Source organism: Nylanderia fulva, unplaced genomic scaffold (assembly GCF_048542155.1).
Source record: "Nylanderia fulva isolate GAGA-0341 unplaced genomic scaffold, ASM4854215v1 Scaffold73, whole genome shotgun sequence".
In the NCBI taxonomy this organism is placed as follows: domain Eukaryota; kingdom Metazoa; phylum Arthropoda; class Insecta; order Hymenoptera; family Formicidae; genus Nylanderia; species Nylanderia fulva.
In genome coordinates this window covers 293,359-314,500 of record NW_028190841.1, presented here as the reverse complement: position 1 = coordinate 314,500, position 21,142 = coordinate 293,359, and the positions used below count along the sequence as shown (strand labels likewise).

Sequence of the window (21,142 nt, the reverse complement as noted above, 5' to 3'; positions counted from 1 at the left end):
CTAAGCAGGCGAATGCGGCAACTTTACGTGCGATGTATTCGTTGTTCTCCGCACATGTCACATACAATATTTTTTGTAATGCCTATCGCGAAAGTTCGGTTTGAGATGTTTTACTCATGTACTTATCTCTTGATTTTTTTGGTAATAAACTCAGATTCAGCTGCTTCTATAAATTCTAACGGCGTGGACGGTCTTGAATACTCGTTTCTTTTATCTATTTAATCCTTTTTGAATAGTGAAGGTTATAACAAATTGACGTTTTGTCTCACGTGAATTTCGTTACGTTCAAGTTTATTATGTCAATCGAGAAGAAAGATGATTTTTTTCCGCACTAGTACGGTAAAGTGTAACCATAGTAACACATTACCGCATTAATGAGGTAAAGTAAGGCATACATTGAATCGTTGAGAAATAAGCCATTTTCCGCACACTAAACAGCAATCGAAAATCAAACTTTCGCAACAGGCGTTGCAAAAAGATATAAGTATGATACTTTCAGTCTTATTGTTAGTGTTAATTTTACCAACCTTTATGTAATTCTACATAAAATTTAAATGCGAGATAGATAGAGCATCAATGGTCGCATAGTAGTAGATGAAGAAACTAAATAATGCTTTTTATAATCTTTATGGAATGTTGTTGTAACATTCTCATGAAATATTATATTTGTACCCAGTATATAATTTATTGGATGTGATTGTTAATGGATGTTCAAGTTAAGTTAATTCAATGATTGATGTAATAATGCTTCACTTTCACTTTATTAGTTCGTCAAGATTATAATTGCTAATAGTCGTTTCGGCGTACAGATTACAACTGAACTGATTTCTTCGGTGTCGGCTTATGCCCTACCACAAAATTTCGCATTCCCCACCTTCTCGCTACTTTCGTACATGTGCCTGTCACGTGTAAACGGTCCTAATCAAATCTATACATCCCGCTCACCAATTAATGTTAATTAATTTCGTCAATTGTCATCAGAAATCGGTAACTTACACAATTTGCCAATAGCTCTCTTATATGTTCCGTTTGCAGTTTTTAATGTAACTACGCGTACGTTGTTGTCCAGGCCTGGATGGGTTTCTATTACCCTACCTAATTTCCAATTTAATGGCGCGGCATTGTTGTCTTGAATTAAAACAATATCGTTCACTACTATGTTCGACCTTTCACTTCTCCACTTGCTTCTACTTTATAAGGAAGTTAAATATTCCTTACTCCATCGACTCCAAAAATCTCGCGTGATTTTTTGCACTAGCTGCCAACGATCAAGACGGTTGATCGGCACGTCACTTGTGTCAATGTCTACAAGATTAGTTAACGGTTCTCCGATAAGAAAGTGCCCTGGTGTGAGCGGCTGGAGATCTGCGGGTGTGGAAGGCAATTGGCAAATAGGGCGCGAATTTAAGCATGCCTCGATTTGAATTAACGCTGTCGATAATTCTTCAAATGTTAATAGCTTTTCACCGATTGATGCGTTTCAAGTGAAATTTACAAGACTTCACGCCTGCTTCCCAAATTCCCCCCATATGAGGTGACGATGGTGGGATAAATTTCCACTCAATATTGTTAGGATTGCATATTTCCGTATTTATGTCTCGAGCTCTTTCTTTTATGAATTGTTGCATTTCGTTAATTTCATTTTTTGCACCCACAAAATTTGTCGCGTTGTCACTATAAATGCGTTGTGGACAACCTCGACGACCGACAAATCGTCTGAGTGCTGCGATGAACGATGCAGAGCTCAAATCACTAACTGCCTCCAAATGTATTGCCTTTGTTGTGAAGCAAATAAATAATGATATATAGGATTTGATAGTTTTCCTATCGCGACCCTTATTAATTAAAGTTATAATTGGCCCAGCAAAATCGACTCCGGTCACTAAGAATGGACGCTTCGGAATTACGCGATCTGCGGGTAACTGTCCCATCAATTGTGATAATGCCCTTGGTTTATTCCGAAAGCAGATCACGCAATTGTGGACAGTTTTCTTCGCGACATTCTTCCCTCCAATCGTCCAATACTTTTGACGAGTGGAATATAGTAATGCTTGTGGGCCAGCATGTAGCAATCTGAGATGCTCACGTTGGAATAGCAATTTCGTGAAGTTGTCCTTTGAAGGCAATAGGATAGGATGCTTTTTATTAAAAGTTATTAACGCGTTTTTGAGTCTGCCGCCCACCCTGAGAATACCCTTTTCGTCAAAAAACGGGTCAAGTGGAAGCAGTCGACTATTTGATTCAACACGTCTTCCCTTTGTTATACTTGATAATTCATTTGCAAAATGAATTTGTTGTATTGATATAATTAAAGCTCGATGAGCATTGCAAATCTCACCTATCGTCAAATAGCCACGTTTACGTTCCGTGTGATTACTCAATTTCGCGTTAAAAACAAATCGGAAAATCCATGCTACTATGCGTTCAATTGTTGATAGTGAGGAATGATTATTCAGTAACGTCTGAATTGTTTTTCTTGAATTACTCGTATGCAACGTTACTCGTGATTCCGACCGTTCTTCGGAGTGAATGACCGCTATTTCTTCCGGCGAAAGGTTTGCCAATTGCGTTCCACACAGTGAATAATTATTAATATTTGATAACCATTCAGGGCCTTCCCACCAGAGCTTACATAGTTTTAAATTATTTAGTCCCGCACCGCGTGAAATTAAATCGGCCGGGTTTTCGGCGCCACTGACATGACGCCATTGGATAGCGGGAACGACGGACTGAATCTCGGCCGTTCTATTTGAGACGAATGTTTTTTGGCGCGACGGATCGCCAGAAACCCATGCAAGAGTTATTGTAGAGTCGCTCCATGCGTATATTCCATCTAATTCAATTTTTAAAGCTTGTATAACGTTTTTTATTAATCGAGTCAAGATTACGGCTCCGCAAAGCTCTAATTTTGGTATTGTAATCGTCTTATTTTTCACGGGTGCCACTCGCGATTTTGAACACAATAGATGTGACACACAGTTATTGTCATTATCAATAGTTTGTAGGTAGACGCATGCTCCGTATGCTTTCAACGAGGCGTCGCAGAATGCATGTAAATAGAATTGATTCGCATTGGAGGACGAGATGACTCTACGCGGGATTTCAATTGCATGTATTTCCTTTAGATCGTCCGCATACGCATCCCATGCTTGTTGGATCTCGTGCGTCAGCTGATCATCCCAATTTAAGTTCGAGGACCATGTCCCTTGCATGATCAACTTAGCACGAATTGAAATAGGACTAATTAAACCTAACGGATCGAACAGTTTTGAGATTGCTGATAGTACTTCGCGTTTTGTTTTAATAGAATTGTTTATCAGTTGACTGGAAAAGTGAAAGATATCGCGTTCAGGATTCCAATTTAATCCCAATGTTTTTATGGTATCTACAGTGATCTTGACCGACGATGACTTTTCGTCCGAATCAATCGTTGCAAATTTATTTACGATTTCTTTGCAATTCGAATGTAATTTATGAAGTTCGAATCCGCCGCTATTTAGCAAATTCTTTAACTGTGTAATTAAATTGATTGCGTCATTCGTGCACTTGACGCCTGTCAAAATATCGTCAACATATAAATCATTTAACAGTACATACGACGCTTCGCTAAAGTCGCTGATTGCATCGCCAGCTAATTGTTTAACGCACCGTATCGCTAAAAAAGGCGCGCACACTAGTCCGTACGTTACGGTGTTTAATTGAAATTCTTGTATAGGATCGCGCGAAGAGAATCGCCACACAATTCTTTGATAGTTTCTGTCTTTTTCGTGTACTAAAATTTGTCTATACATTTTTTTAAGATCGGCTGTGATTGCTATTGCGTGCAATCTAAATCGTAAAATTATGTCGATTATATTGTCTTGCAAAGTTGCTCCCACCATTAGTGTATCATTTAATGAAATTCCTGATGTAGTTTTGGCTGATCCGTCAAAAACTACTCGCAATTTAGTTGTAATGCTCGTTTCGCGAAGCACGCCATGATGTGGCAGATATGTCGGTAAACTCGTATCGCAACAATCGGTAATCCTCGACATATGATTCAGTTTGATATATTCTCGCATGAAATTTGAATATTGTTTGTGAAATTCCTTATCGCGTTGGAATTTGCGTTCTAAATAACATAATCGCTTTATTGCTATTTCTCGCGACTCGCCTAATTGAGCCTTGTTTGTTCGGAAAGGCAGTCTAACGATAAATCGTCCTGACGTGTCTCGACTTTGTGTATTTATGAAATGATTTTCACACGCTTGCTCTTCTGTTGACAATTTTGTATTCTGATTACCTTGATATTCCTCTAACTCCCAGAATTTAAGCAGCGTATTATTGATGTTTTCATTCCTGACAAATAAACACGTATGGGCATTCGAAGGCTGACGATTTATCGATCGACCAACAACAAAATTCTCCGATATTGAACCTGATATAATCCAACCTAATTTGCTGTTTTGTAGCGTTGGCAGATCTTTACCGAGCTCAATTTTTCCGTTTTGCAATAGAGACATGAAAAATTCTGCACCTATTAATGCGTCGATCTTGCCGGGACTGGCAAAGAACGGATCCGCCAATTTAACATTTTCAGGAATTGATAATTGCGCCGTTTGAATAGAAAATGATGGTAAATTTTTTGTTATTTTGGGAACAACTAAGCAACATACATTTACATTAAAATTCGACGTTCGCGATTGTATCTGTAATCTGCAACCGTGTTTTATTACGCAATTCATGTCGTTCAAACCATTAATAAACTCATGAATATCTTCTAATTTTAAATTCAATTTTTTACACGCTTCCATCGTTATAAAGTTAGTTTCGCTCGCGCTATCTAATAAAATTCGTAATTGTCCTTTACTTTCTCGAACGTTTACAATCGCAGTCGACATTAAAACTTCCTTACGTCTGTTCTCGCTCAATAAATGATACACGGACGCACCACTCGTTGAATCGCTGACCCTCGCCTCTCGATCAGACCTGACCGCTCCACCTGCAGCGCTCGATGACTTCTCCGCATTTCCCATCGCTTTCTTGGTTGTATTCGTTGTGGAACTCGTGCCTTCGCTGATCGGATGACATAGCGTATTGTGTCGCTCTCCGCATTTACGACACGAACTCGCCTTGCACTCCTTGACGAAATGGTCGTTTCGAAGGCAATTGATGCATAATTTCTTCCGTCTCACTTCTTGAAGTCTGTCTTCGGCAGGCAAGCGCAAAAACTCGCTGCACGTGTAAATCAGATGTTGTCCCTGGCACCAATAACACCTTCCTCCTTGAATCGTTGTCGATAACGAGGTTTTAGGCTGTAATTTTGCATGGAACAAACCTCGTTTATTTCCGTCGTTCCTCTCGTGACCATGAGTCTTCCTGATCGTCAAGTCTTTGACTTCGTTCAACGATGCCCGCTTTAACACTTGACATCGTCGTTGTAAAAAGTCTGTCATTGTAGTCGTTGTAACCTCCGTCAATTCTTCGATGTGTTCCTCCCAACGTCCCCTTGTGCTGCTGTCCAAATTTTTCTCAATTAAATGGATTATTAGTTCTCCCCAAGCTTCCGTCGGAAGTTTCATTGATTGCAGAACTCGTAAATGCTTGTGAACGTGATCCAACAATTCTTGAATTGCAGTAGCTGATTCTCGATGAACTCGTGGTAATTCAAATAAGCATTGAATATGCCGCTTGCGAATCGCTCTCTCGTCTTCGTATCGTTTCTTCAGTAACTCCCAGGCAATCTCATAATTCTGGTCGGATATATCAATCGACTCGATTATTTTTGCTGCAGGACCGCTCAACGATCCGACTAAGTATTGATGTTTCTGTACATTGGATAATTCGCTCTCGTGTATCAAGTTTTTGAATGTATCAGCGTACCGTTTCCATTCTTCGATGGTTCCGTCGAATGTCGGTAACTTGATTATTGGCAATTTAACGTGAGTTTCTCGCACCGAACCTGATTGCACACTCAAACGCTCCAAAATTCGCATTTGTTGTTCTAATATCTGTGAGAGCGTACTTCCACCACTCGTCTCATTAGATCGTTCCGACAACTGTCTTATAATAGTGGCTTGCTGATCCAAGACCTGTGATAGCGTACCATCGTTTTCTTGATTTCCATTGCTGGATGTCGATGCGGGAGACACTGAATTCAATTTCTCGATGACTTGCAACAGCGATGCCTTGACGGAAAAATATCGCTCGTCAAAATCCGTTTTCTCTGTCAAATCTCTAGTTTCATAATCTTCTTCCGGCACTATCACAATCAATTGTTGTACAATAGCCTGAAATTTTACGTACGCTTCCTCCAAATTCCGAAGACGTGATTCGACTTCTTCTCGCGTCGTGAGTTCTGCATCCCCGGCAATTCGATGTACGAAATTAATTGCTGCTGTTAATTTCGCCTTTACTTGTCCTCGTTGTCTTCGCAATTGTTTTGCACTCATTTTGTCCACTAATTAATGCTTCATCACGCTCACAATCGTTAAATTGAATTTCGATATCGAAATGATCAAAAAAAACGGCTCAACAACACAAACTTTAGTCTTATCTCAATAGACTGAGGAATGTCAAGGATACGATAACACCAACGGTCGTCGCTCAATGTTTTGCTGATTTGTATCGAATGGAATGTTTCAGCGATCAATAGAATGAATTATTATTGCAAATCAGCTAACAAATAGTATGATAGCACAAATAGTTTATTGTTAATAGCGATTGTTAATAGCACAGAATTGTCTCAATATTAATCACGCGAACACGCGTGATCCGGCTCGAAGGACCAATATATAATTTATTGGATGTGATTGTTAATGGATGTTCAAGTTAAGTTAATTCAATGATTGATGTAATAATGCTTCACTTTCACTTTATTAGTTCGTCAAGATTATAATTGCTAATAGTCGATTCGGCGTACAGATTACAACTGAACTGATTTCTTCGGTGTCGGCTTATGCCCTACCACAAAATTTCGCATTCCCCACCTTCTCGCTACTTTCGTACATGTGCCTGTCACGTGTAAACGGTCCTAATCAAATCTATACACCCAGTAAGCAAGAAATATTTAATCAACATTTTATAATGTTGATTTTATATAAATTTTCTAAATGTTATAATATAATGTTTTATAAATATTATTTATTTTTATTAATATATGACCAAACTGGCTATGTGCTGCTATATACGACCAAACTAACCATAATCAGTTTGGTCGTATATTAATAAAAATAAATAATTTTTATCATCACTGGCGATTCAAACCTTTTATTGAATTATTTTCTAAATATGTTTAAAATGTTATTAATAAATATTAAAAAAATATTTTAACTGATGTTTTATAAATATTTTAAAAATATTATTTAATAACATATTGGTCTCAAAATATTAATAAAATATTTTAAAAACGTTAATTTCCACATTACCGAAACCTCTAAATCGATGTCAAGTTTGTTCATAATGATGTTGCATACAATGTTAAAAACTACATACTTAACATCAATATAATGACGTTGTAGCAAAGATTTTTTGCTTACTGGGTATGTGCTTGTAATATCTCTATAATGTTACATTGCAACTTGCAAGATTACAACATTGATGCAATGTAATTGGAATGTTCTGTGCTGTATGGGTTAATAAAGAGAAAAAGAAAAAAAAAAGAAAATGCATTTACGCTTATAAGTTCAAGAATTACTTCGGAGAATCAAGAATAAGTGTAGGATTTAAATGTTCAGTTTACTTACTACTTATTGTGTGCGATGAAAAATCGGTAAACAAAACTAATCTGGTAAAACCAATATAGTCGTTCTTATTTAGCTGGTTGAAACTGCGACAATTATTGCGACACGATCAGTAATACTCTCGGAGATTTATCTGACAATGAATGCAACAGTACACTAGTAGCGAGTGGCTTGAGCGAGACTTAAATGTCTCCTTCCATAAGAAAATTCTTGATTTTATATCCTGCTTTTTGGTTCACGCCTTCCGTTTCGTCTTCTTGATAGAATTCTACCAATAGAAATTCGTAATCGCGTTTTTCAATATTTTTTACGTACCACTTGAGGGGGTGAGTCCAATGAAGAACAAGTTTAGTGTGGGTGTCTGCGAATCGGAAATGTCAATTTCCAAAAATGGGTGGTCTTAAGATTTTTTCGATATTCAGCAACGACGTTTGTTGTTAAAAGCAGCAGGATATTTCTATAGAATTGAAAGACATGGAAGGAGAAAAAGATCAATTGTGTTTATAAAGTGGAACAAATTATGGTTCTATCTCATATATTTTTTTTTGATAAAAATGTCTAACCTCAAGTAAAAATACTCATGAAGATTTTTCTTAACAAGTTAATTAATAATAATTATATTTTATTTACAAAGCGTTTCCTCTATTCCTTTTTTCGATAATTAAGATAATTGCTAAATTAGTTTTATAGTATTCTTACTGATTAAAAACTTAAGTTAAGATCTATAATTGCAAAATTAGTTTTATAGTATTCTTATTGATTAAAAATTTAAGATCTTTAAGAAACATCTATGAATTTTTTCAGAATTTTCGTTTTAGATAGTTCAATAAATTGCGCATACGCAAACGATCTATGTGCATGATTAGAGGGTGCCGGAAAAGTATGTACGTTCCAGTGTTTATGTTAAAAATGTATTTTAAACGTAAATTTAACAATATATTCCTTAATTTTAAACAATTAATAATTTCTTTGGTTTAGCCTTTATTTAATTTTATTTTACTTTATGTACTTATGAATAATTGTTTTTATTTTAATGTTTTATTAATTATCGTTTCTTTTAGTTATATTAATAAAATGTTTTATTCTATTTTTATTATTTTTTGTTTATGCGTTCAAATATTATAACAAAATAATGTAGAAAATTTATAAAAATGTATTTTTATCCATAAAAAATTTATTTTATTTTAATCTAATTTTTTTTATTCTAATCCAATTTTCCTTCTTTCATCATCTTACTCATTATTCAAATACTCACATATAAAAAGCTGACAAAATTAATGTCTTTATAAAAAAATCAAAATTTTTAATAATTCTAATTTATTTATCAATATTTCAATTTTACAAATAATAAGAAAGATCTTAGTGAGTATGAAAAATAAATCTGTATTTTTACTTCATTGTAGAAATTTAGAAAAGTGGATAAACATTAAAATTTTTGATTTATTGGCATTCTCTTAACGCTTTCTCATAGTGTTAAGAACAATACATATTTAAGAACAAAACTCTGGTTTTTATTGCCTGAGAGATTTTTTATTGCCCTTCGAGTTTCAAAGAAATTTTTTTGTTACAAGAAGAAAGGAAATTCTTTAAAGAAAAACAATATTCTAAACGTTATAAATAAAAGAAAGATCTTAGGTAGTCTCTGAAAAATAAATCATTATTTTGACTTCATTGTACTTTTTTATTTCTAAAATAAAAAAATTCTTTGAAAAGAAAACTACATTCGAAAACGTTATATACACAGGATGTTTCTGGACTTACAATTATATTGCCAAAACTGGTACTGTGATTTTAGTATATGAAAATAAATAAAAAATATCTAATAAACATATAGCCGAATCCAAATGATTTAAGAATTATAGAATTATTTAGAAAATATAGGCTAATTATAGAAAAACATGCTTTTGTGATTACAAAAAAATTTGAAAGTTTGTTCAAAATAAAATTAAAAAAATATCCCTTAACATCTCTTTGTAAAAAAATTGAATAAATACATATTATAATACTATAAACTCGAATATATATATATATATATATATATATATTTTTTTTTTTTTTCACAGTTATTAGCTGATTTCCGTCAACAAAATTAAATGTGCATAAAGTCCTAAAGCATTAAAACATATTATTTGAAACATTATATTATTTCAATATTTTAAGATATTAAAATTTAATTAACATATTATTATTTCATATATTATTAATTCATATACATATTTAACATATTATTTTTAAGATATTTTAAAATTTAATTAATACATCAACGCTTTATTAATATTTTTTTATAAAAATCAACTATAATTAAAATGCTAATTTGCTAATAAAATTTTAAAATAATAGTATGTAATAAAAATTAAAATAATAACATTTTTTAAATAATATGTTATAGTATTTTAAACTTGATTATTATTTTTGAAAGTTATCAGCTGATTTCTGTCAAGAAATATGCAATCCTCGATTCAGTGACTTTCGGACCGATATATTTTTCTCGCCTACATCACTTCAGGGGGGTCAAAGGGGAACATAGGAATTTAATATCTTGAATTGAGATTTTTTTCTAAAATAAGTCTTAGCATTGTGTTAAGCAAATTTCTTGCCTCGTACATAATTATAAGACAGCGAAAGACTTAAATTTTCGCGATCTTAACGCATATGCATCCGTGGTCAGCTCTCATAGCCTTTCTACTTTCAAATATTATACGAGTTTAAAATATTATAATATTTTATTTACAAGATTATTATTTTAATTCTTATAATTCAAATTTATTTTAAATTTCATTAGCAAATTAATGCTTTAACCAGCTGATTTCTGTCAAAAAACATTAATCGAGTGTAAATAAACTTTATATTATTTTCTTTAAATATCATTCTTTGTAATATTAAATCGAAGAATAGCTCGCGCACAGTGTGCGCTTGTGTTGTTTTAATCTAAAATAAAATCGATTAAGACACGATGTTTTATTCAGTCAAATTTTTCTTGATAACAACAAGAATTTTTTTGTAGTTTAAGATTCAATCTATCCCAAGGAACCCATACAGCACAGATTATTGCAATTATATTGCAGCAACGTTGCAATGTTGCAAGTTGCAATGCAACATTATAAAGATATTGCAGAGATATAGGTGCACAAAATTCCAGCACACTTGTAGCAACATGATATTAATATTTCGGAAATATTGCATGTAATCCAAATTCTATAATTTATATATTGTAATATATATACATATACCCAGCAAACACCAAGTTACAGCTATATAATTGTTAGTTGTAATTTCCCACTCAAAAATATAATACGTGTATTATAACAATTATATTGTTGAGTGGAAAATTACAACTAACAATTATATAACTGTAACTTGGTATTTACTGGGTATAATACTGTAATAAAATAATTTTTTGCAATATTGTACAATAAAAGATGTTGACGATAATCAATAATTTTATTATCTTCCAAAAAGCGGACATTTTAACATTGCTGCAATTCAACAGCAATGATGTAACAACATTTTGCAGTAAATTTGCAATATTGCAATATTGCGGTGAAAGATTGTTGTAATGTTTTTGCAATCTAACGGTGCTGTATGGGAATGTCGATAATATAAATAGAAATGTATTGTATGGACGTAACCATATGTTTAGAATTATTATTCCATATTGTTATATGTATTTCACGAATTTGTACGATGGTTGGACATGTATCTACTGGAATGTGCTGGTCGAGACAAGAGACATTGTTTTCCTTTTATATATACATACACGCATCATTATCTCACTTTGTTTTGGTCCTATCACGTGAACGAAGAAACGGTCAATCACGTGAACATGAACGGTTTAAATTTCGATCGCGGGATTTCGGGATGTATCGGACAACAAAGGCCTGCCTGTGCGGCCCGAGAGAAATTCGCACAGGTCACTTGCTAATCTTTGTCTCGAGAAGCGCATCGCAATACATAATCGCGCATAATCTTAATAAATCAGTATTATACAAGGATCAAGTCATTCCAGTTTATTTCAATCAGACTCTCTCATACCATCGCGCCCGTACTGCTGCATTAAATAAAAACTAAAAGCCTGTGCTTCAGCTTGCGTCGCCCGTGGAGATTCGAAATTATACCCGGGACTTTACACGCGAGAAAATTCACAAAACACCATAAATTTAAACATTCTTAAATTTTAAATAGTTAATTATTATTTTTGTTTTGTATTTTTAATTTTAATCCATATTATTTTACTCATAAATAACATCGCGTGTGGCTCTATTGGCTGAGAGGAATGGAGTGTAGATCGTGTTTTAAAAATTAAGGAGCTGACTTAATATTCTTATTTTAAGTTTAATTCAAAAAGTACTTATGTCAAAACTCTTAAAGTATATTATTGACATGTAAGGGAGAATCGAAGATATATATGTATTTTTCTTATTAATTTTTTTTTAATTTTAAAGGAAAACAATTCACGTTTTTCTTTTAAATTGATAATAATAATGATAGTCTTTATTTAAGATAAAAAATTGAAAAAATGTTTTTTATTTAAGTATTAAATTAATTCTGTTTGAAAGAAAAATTATTATCAGTAAAAATTTTTAAATAATGTAATAGTAATATATTAATATTATTTACTTAAATATATATATATATATATTTAAAAATATATATATATATATAGTTTTAAATAAATGTATAGATATATACAGTTTTTAGTTATATACAAATTTCAGTTATTAAATTTCACGTACCTCTTTTCAGTACTTTAATAATATTTATAAATTATAATAATATTTACAAATACAGCATAGAATATCCTATAAATATTTTTTAGAATATTCATGAATAATCTGTAATTATTCTTAGAATGTACATAGAACGTTTACTGTCTCGCATTGAATATTCTATAAATATTTTTGAATAATTTATAAATGTCCTGTGAATATTCTTGAATATATTAAGTAAAATATCTATATTCCCAGAATATTTTAAAAATATTCGCGAATATCCTATAAACATTTTATAAATGTACATAGAATGTGAGGTTCCGCTTCAAATGTTTCTACAAATATCTATAAATGTTATATTCATTCATTGCTTTATTTTTCCCCTTGAGGATTAAAGGCGCTTTTAAGGAGCGTACCCAAACCTTACATACCTCTTACAAAATTAATTTACAACTACTCTTACATCTACTCTTATATCTAACTTACAATTATCTTAATTTTAACTTAATCTACTTATCTAACTAAATAAGAGAGAGAAAGAGTCGTCCCTATCTATTATCTCGCTTCGCCTCGGCTTCCAGTTCCCCATACATTCCCCACCACCTCATTCATATTTCCACTCATTCTCCTCATATTTCCTTTCTTCTCTATCCCTCCCTCTTCTTCTCCTCCCGTTCTCCCCTCCTCCCTCTTTTTCTCTAATTCTCTCATCCATCCTTCCCCTTCTCCTCCTTCCTGCAGTATTTCCTTCATTCTTTCCCACCAGTTTCCCTTATTCCCCTCTCCTCCACATTCTCTTACTACATGTTCCCATGTTTCATCTTCCATCCTACATAGTCTACATCTTCTTTTCTCCTCCTCTTCCCAGTATCTCGCTCCTCTCATCTCATTGTTCATTCTAAACCTCACTATCCTTCTTTATCTACTTTCCCCTTATCCCTTTCTCAGATATTCCGGCAATCCCTCCGCCTTCCATTCTCCATACCATCTATTATATCTCGACTCTCTTATCCTCTCCCATCTTTCCTCCTTCTGCATTTCTCTGTCCTTCTGTTCCCATCCCTCGTATACTTCCTCTCCCCTTCCTCTTTTTTCTTTTATCTCCCTCCCTTCTTTTCCTCTTTCTTCAAAGAATTTTGCCCTCTCTTCCTCTCATACCGTTCTCTCTTTTCCTCCTCTTACCCTCTCTTTCATAACCTCATAGCATTTCCTCGCTAACCTTCCTCCGCTTCCTTCTTCCAATTTCTTCTCATACCCTACCGCTCTTCTTCCTGCTCTTATCCTAAATTTATCTTTTCCTATCTCTTCTCTTATCATATACCCCGGCGTACACCAGTCTACTCCTAACGTCCATTTGATCCATCTTTCCTGCATTGCCTCTACCTCTCTCCTCTCCTTCCACCCCCATATTTTCACCCATATTCCATCACCGTTCCCACCAACCTTTCCATTAACCATGTTCTTTTCATCCAGTCTCTTGCAAATCTTCTTTTCCCCATTCCCCACACCTGTCTTATCACCGCTCCTGCCTTCCTTACTCTGTCCTTTATCTGCGCCTCCTGTCCCCCATTCCTTTGCAGCTTATATCCTAAATACGTGAATTCTTTCACTTCCTCTAATCTTTTCCTTTTCCACCTCTGTTCCACTTTCTTCATTCTTCCTCCTCCCTTTTTGAACCTCATTACTTTTGTCTTCTCCACATTCACCTCTAACCTTTTCTTCTCCATATAATTTTCCATTTTCCCTAACATGTGTATCATCCCTTCCTCATCCTCTGCCAACAGCACCATGTCATCTGCATATGCCAAGCAATGTACTTTTTTCCCTCCCAGTTTCACCCCTCCCAACCTCCTTTTTTCAGCACTTCCTCCACATCCGCTATCAACAAATTAAATAAGTGTGGGCTCATTGGACAACCTTGCCTCACTCCCCTTGCCGTCCAGAAGCTTTTTCCCTCCTCTTTCCCCACCCTTACTTTACTCCTCGTTTCTCTATACACCTCCTCTATCCTATTCCTTAATCCCTCTCTTACCCCCCTATTTCTCATTGACTCCATTAGCACCTCCCTATCCACTGACAAAGAAAGGGTCGGAAGTGTCTCCCTCCGATTTTAATGAGCTTTGAATATGTTGTAGTCTAGATCAAAATAGAAGACACGTATTTTTTTATAAGTGCTAATTTGGCCGTTAAGGGGGTGAAACACCTTCTTGAAAAAAATTGATTTTTTCATTTTTCAGCAAATACCGTCGAAGCGATAAGAGATATAAAGAAAAGTTTCAAATAAAAGTTTTATGGTTTTTAATGTACTTCAAAATCATGTAATCAGATTTGTCGAAAATGTCATATTTTTCGAAATCCCCCCCCCCCTCCCTTTCAATGTTTGAAAATTTTTAAATTTGTCTCATAACAAAACTTATAGCTCATTTAACGACAAATTCAATCATATATAATAAAGTTGTATTCCGAAGTCGCATTTTTCAGAAATAAATTAAAATTATCCCTATACTCTACTATACGCCCGCTTTATCCGCCTCATGACGCTCGTTATTCACAGCGACAGTTATTTTTCTTCGTAAACTCACAGAGGCAACCATAAATTAGCAATAAATAATTTATGAGAATATATTTTTATAAATTATAGAAATTATATTTATAAATATAATTTATAATTATATAATATATATAATTATAATATATATATTATGTGACAATAAATATACATATAATTTATATGGAAAAGTAATGTTTTTAATGCATGAAAAATAAAACTAGTCGGACAAGGAAAATTATTGATCAGATGCCAAGGTTAATAGATCCAATTTTATGAATAAACTTGAATTTTAAGAAAAATAGTCGTTTTTTATAATAAAGTAAACAAATTTTAAATGATAAAGAACGTTTTTATGCAAATATACATTTTTTTTGTTAAAAGTTTTATAAATAAAACATATTTATATGTTACTATATTTTAATTTATACATTTTTGCAGATAACATCCTTGCTCATATACAACATACATTACATACTTGAAAGAAATAGAATATTTTACTAATCAAAATATTCTGTTTTATAATATTTAATTTCTTAAAGTATAAAGTAAATGTAATACACATTGTCTTACATTATTAAGTCATTATATATATGTATGGTATATGGAAATATTACATAAAATACCGTACATAATTACTGCATACAAGAATAAAAAATATTCATGGTTGATATCGGTTACAAAGATGATGATCATGAAAGAAATGATTTATACAAAGGGATTTTTTACACCATGCGCAAGAAATTACAGCAATTTCACCGCAAATATCACATGTTGGTTTTAAATTAATTTTGAAACAAAAATCTACTGGTGTATCAAATTCTTCTGGTTTCTTTTCTAAATAACCACTTTTATACCATGCATATTTGAATAAATTTTTAAACTTTGGTGATGAAAATTGATTATGTGTTAATGATTGTAATTTTAAAATATTGTTTCTTGAATGAAGCTTGACGTCAAGATCTAAAAGCATGATGGTATCTGAAAAATGTCTAACAAAATTTTTCCATAAACAAAAACCGAATACATCTAAAGATTGTATTTTTTCCGTTGCTCCAGCTGGTATAGTTAACAAATTAATATTGTCTATAAAATCTGGTTTGTTTCTTTGAATTATATCAGGACAATGACCAGTCCAAGAATCTAATAATAACACTGATTTTGGTCCAACATTTGGAAAAAACACTTCTTTTATCCAGATCTCAAAATGATGCGATGTTAATTTTCCAGATTTTGATGCCATGACAAAGATATTATTATCTTTAAACATTGTTTCTTTTACTATTGGACCAAATGTTCCAGTAGGTTCTTTTAAAACAATAAACAGAGGCGATAATAATCTACCATCAGCTGAAACAATAGGTTGTATAGTATAACTATGTGTAGTTGCTGATATGGATTGTACTATGCGCTCTACTTTTTTAATACCAATAGGTGATAGTGAACGACCGGAATGAAATTCTAATTGAAATCCACTTTGGTCCGAATTATATACATTTTCAATTCCATATTGTATAATAAAAGATTTAACATTTTCGATAAATGACTTGCTTCGTGCTTCTAAATCTTTGTCTGACGCTAAATGTTTTTTTGTTATAAATTTTGTAATTTTTCTAGATACGATATTATGTGCAAGCTTAAACCTTTTTACCCATGATAATGATGCTGTAAACCCAAGTAGATTTACTTGCTTCTGTGCGCGAATACCCCATCGAACAATATCAATGTCATGAATAATTATTCCCTTTTCAATACCTTCATGGAATTTATTTAACGTATATGTTGAAATTTCTTTCAGTTTATCAAATCTGCTGCCACCTTGATTTACTTGCTGCTCCCATCTTCTTAATTGACGTAATGACGTGACTTTCCGAAATCTATTTCTTATAGTTGCAAGAGTTCTTGACTTTTTTGTTCCACTTCTCCAAAACTCTACTGCATTTCTTTTATATTCTATTGGTACAGAATCCGCAACACATTCAATTTCTTTTACAAAATATGTGTCACCTTCTCTTTCTTCATCAATTACAGGTTCTACTTCAGGTATATCAAATTTGTTTTGAAAATCTAATGTTGATTCTTCATAAACTTCAAACGCTTCTTTATACATTGATCGAAGTGTATTTTCCATCATGTTTTTTGTTTCATTTTCATCTGTTGTAACAGGACTTTCTGGGAATTCCCCAGTCATATACAGTGCAGTGTATAGCAGTACTGCTACATTTCTTGGATTAAACATTATCTAAAAAAATTATTAACATTATGTATATTTGTTTTATAAATATTAGCAAAAAAATACTTATTAGCAACAAAAATATTTTATTATTTAATGCGTATTAATAATTTGTTATGTTTTCCGAGTTTCATGAAAAATAGAACACTGTTTTATCACATAATTTATAATAACTTAAATAAAGTAATAAAATATTAATTATAATTTAAATACATTAAAACAAAACAGATAAACCGCAATTTTGAATAAAGTGTATGTAAAAGCAAAAAACTATAAAAGTTTTAAAAATCGAAAAAGTACGTACATACTGTATTGTTGTGTGCGTGGGACACAATTGTTTTTTCAGGATAACGGCTAGTCTTGTTAATTAATTCGAGCACTTGTTAATTATTTGATAACTGATTTGTGACTGTCCGCTTCTAGGCGGTGATTTTTAGATCGCGCGGTGGCATGACGCGGTGGAATAAAATCATCAGTTATTTTTAAAGTGGCGTGATCAAAATGCAAGCGAAGGAAGTCCAAAGACTTCCTTCCTCGCATTTTATTGCAATTCAGCGCTATTTCGAGAGTGATTTCTTTCTCTATTTGATGACTTGGCCGTGTGATACTGGCTGTATCAGCACTTCGGGCAACTGACCTTATCCCGACGCATTTTTTCGCTCGCTTTATAAGTTATAATCCTTTTAATTATTTTATTATATATATAAATATATTTACTATCGCGCTCGCGTATATTCGATAGACGCTTTAATAGTAATATGTGTTCCACTGCATGCAGTTGTTAATAAAATAATATACGAGTATTGCACCAACTCATTTCGCGAATGCGACATCTGTTTATTCATAGAATTGAATCTATTAACCTCGGCATCTGATCAATAATTTTCCTTGTCCGACTAGTTTTATTTTTCATGCATTAAAAACATTTCTTTTCCATATAAATTATATGTATATTTATTGTCACATAATATATATATTATAATTATATATATTATATAATTATAAATTATATTTATAAATATAATTTCTATAATTTATAAAAATATATTCTCATAAATTATTTATTGCTAAATTATGGTTGCCTCTGTGAGTTTGCGAAGAAAAATAACTGTCGCTGTGAATAACGAGCGTCATGAGGCGGATAAAGCGGGCGTATAGTATTGTATAGGGATATTTTTAATTTATTTCTGAAAAATGCGACTTCGGAATACAACTTTATTATATATGATTGAATTTGTCGTTAAATGAGCTATAAGTTTTGTTATGAGACAAATTTAAAAATTTTCAAACATTGAAAGGGAGGGGGGGGATTTCGAAAAATATGACATTTTTGACAAATCTGATTACATGATTTTGAAGTACATTAAAAACCATAAAACTTTTATTTGAAACTTTTCTTTATATCTCTTATCGCTTCGACGGTATTTGCTGAGAAATGAAAAAATCGATTTTTTTCAAGAAGGTGTTTCACCCCCTTAACGGCCAAATTAGCACTTATAAAAAAATACGTGTCTTCTATTTTGATCTAGACTACAACATATTCAAAGCTCATTAAAATCGGAGGGGGACACTTCCGACCCTTTCCTTGTGAGTCAAATGCCGCCTTCAGATCCATGAAGGCCGCTACTACTTTATCTCTCTTCCTATTCACTTTTTTATTCACCAGGTAGTTGAGTACATAGATACTATCTATTACCCCCATTCCCTTCCTAAAACCTGTTTGACTTTCCGGTATTATATTCTCCTTTTCTATTTCCTCCTTTAATCTTTCTGTTAAAATCCCCACGTATATCTTGTATAACGTTAGCATCAATGTTACCCCTCTGTAATCTTCCACCTTATTCCCCTTCCCCTTTTTTATCAGTGGCACTATTATCCCTTCTTTCCATCTCTCCGGCCATCCTTCCCCTCTCCAAACTCTGTTGCACATTTCCCATACCCATTCCTCTACCTTCTCCCCTCCATATTTCCATACTTCACTCGGTATCCCATCCTCCCCCGCTGCTTTTCCTTTCTTCATTTTTCCCATTATCCTCTTTACTTCCACCCTGCTTATCTTCTGTTCTTCATCCCTCCCCCTTTTTTCTTTTCCTCTTCTTACAACTTTCCCCTCCACCCCTCCCAATAAGTCCATGAAGTATTTCTTCCACTCCCTCGCCTTTATCTCCTCATTCACCCCTTCTCTTTTTTTCCTTTCCCTGTTTATAATTTTCCATACCTCTCCTTCCGTTCTTGCCTCTATCGCCTCCTTGTACCATCTTATCCTCTCCTCCTCCCTTTTTCCTTTACACATTAGCTTATATTCCGCCCTTACTTTTCTGTATCCTTCTTCTCCTCCTCCTCTTTTCCTCCATTCCCTTAACTTTTTCCTCACCTCTTTCCTCTTCTCTTCACATTCCTCCCCCATCCCATCACCCTTTCTTTTTCCCTTCCCCACTCTCTTTTTCTCCTTCTCTCAATTCCTCTTCTATCCTTCCTATTTTTTCCTCTAGCTCCTCTTCTATTCCCTCTTTCCACCCTTCTCCCCATTCTATTTCCTCTCTTACTCTTTCTCCTCCCCTCTCCGTCCATCTCCCTCTTTTTCTTATTCCTTTTCTCTCCTTCCTTTTTTTTCAACCCCTTCTCTTCTTTCTAACGTCACGATCAATGGATGATGATCCGATTCTATGTTATCTCTCACCTCCATCCTCCTTATCTTTTCCTTTACTCTATTCTCTTCCACCACGTAATCGATCACCGATTCCCCTCTTTCTCCTGTGTACGTATACTCCCTTTTCCTATCCCCTCTTATCTCTCTATTAAAAATTCCCCAACCCACCTCTTCTAGCTCTTTTATCAGCTTCTTTTCCTCCTCATTGACTTTCTTGTCCTTCGATCTTCTTTCCTCTTTTTCCTCTCCTCCTATCACTCCCCCCTTCTCCCTGTTCTTGCATTGAAATCTCCTCCTACGATCGTCCATTTATTTTCTTCTCTCTCTTCCATCCATTCCTTCATTTCCTCCATTTTCCTCTCCATGTCCCCGTTTATGTATATACCTATTACCCTCCACTTCTCTCTTTCTACTTCTATATCCGCCATCCTGTCCATACCTTATTCCCTCCCCCTTTTCTCCCATTCTTGTTACCTCGATCTTTCCCCTCTTCTCCTTTACTCCCATGATCATTCCCCTCATTGGTCTTTTCTTCTTCTTTCTCTTCTTTGCTGCTTGCATCTCCCATTTATATCCTTTCGGTAACTTCTTTTTAATCGCCTTTCACCCTCTTTCCTCTATCCATGTTTCCATCATTACCACCACCTCCCAACCTTTTATTTCCTTCCAGAATTTTCCTTCCTTGCTTTTCAGCCCTGCCACATTCCAGAAACCTATTTTCCATTCCTTCCTTATTTCTTCTTTTTTTCCTTTCTCTCCTCTTTCTTTCTCATTCCTGTCTCTATCTCCCCTCCTCCTTCCTTCTTTCTCTTCTTACTATCCCTCTCTCCTTTCCTTCTTTCTTTTTCCCTCCCCTCTACTAGCCCTTTTTTTCCTCCATTCCTTTTTTTTTGTCTTCCTACCCCCTTTTTCCTCCTCCATTTTCTCTATTCCTTTTCTAATTTCTCCTTTCCAGTTCTTAAGTACCCCTTCTTCCTCTTCCAATCTCCACCAGACTTCATTGATTTTAATCCTTTCGTAACTTGTCCATACCTTGTTTCCTTTCCTCTTCTCTTCCTCCGCAATCTCCATTAGTCTCCATTTCATCTTTCTTTCTTCCCATGTTAGGTCCTCCTCTATCCTCACCCTCTTTCCTCTTAACAGCTTCTTCCTCTCCATTACTTGTCTTTTTTGTTCTCTACTGCCTAGCTTCACTACCACCATTTCTTTCTCCTTTCCCTCCTTTTCTTTCAGCTTTCTTATCCATTCGATCTCCGTTTTTGCTCCTATTTCTTTCATTAT

General features: G+C 33.9%; 2 protein-coding genes across 3 annotated transcripts; both read right to left on the bottom strand.

Annotated features, from left to right (window-relative positions):
• Positions 1-1,192: 1,192 nt before the first annotated feature.
• LOC114928760 (uncharacterized) lies at positions 1,193-6,431 on the bottom strand. Its single transcript, XM_029300093.2, has 2 exons — positions 2,978-6,431; positions 1,193-1,431 (listed from the first exon to the last, which is right to left on the bottom strand). The coding sequence occupies exons 1-2, from the start codon at positions 6,429-6,431 to the stop codon at positions 1,193-1,195; spliced, it is 3,693 nt and encodes a 1,230-aa protein (XP_029155926.2).
• Positions 6,432-15,490: 9,059 nt separating this feature from the next.
• On the bottom strand, positions 15,491-17,603 carry LOC146720264 (uncharacterized). Of its 2 annotated transcripts, none has more exons than XM_085488857.1 (2): positions 17,516-17,603; positions 15,491-17,220 (listed from the first exon to the last, which is right to left on the bottom strand). In XM_085488857.1, the coding sequence occupies exon 2, from the start codon at positions 17,215-17,217 to the stop codon at positions 15,640-15,642; it is 1,578 nt and encodes a 525-aa protein (XP_085344983.1). In that variant the 5' UTR covers positions 17,218-17,220; positions 17,516-17,603; the 3' UTR covers positions 15,491-15,639. The 2 variants fall into 2 exon arrangements, with proteins under 2 accessions (XP_085344983.1, XP_085344984.1); XM_085488858.1 differs by having other exon boundaries at positions 17,520-17,603.
• Between the last annotated feature and the right edge of the window lie 3,539 nt (positions 17,604-21,142).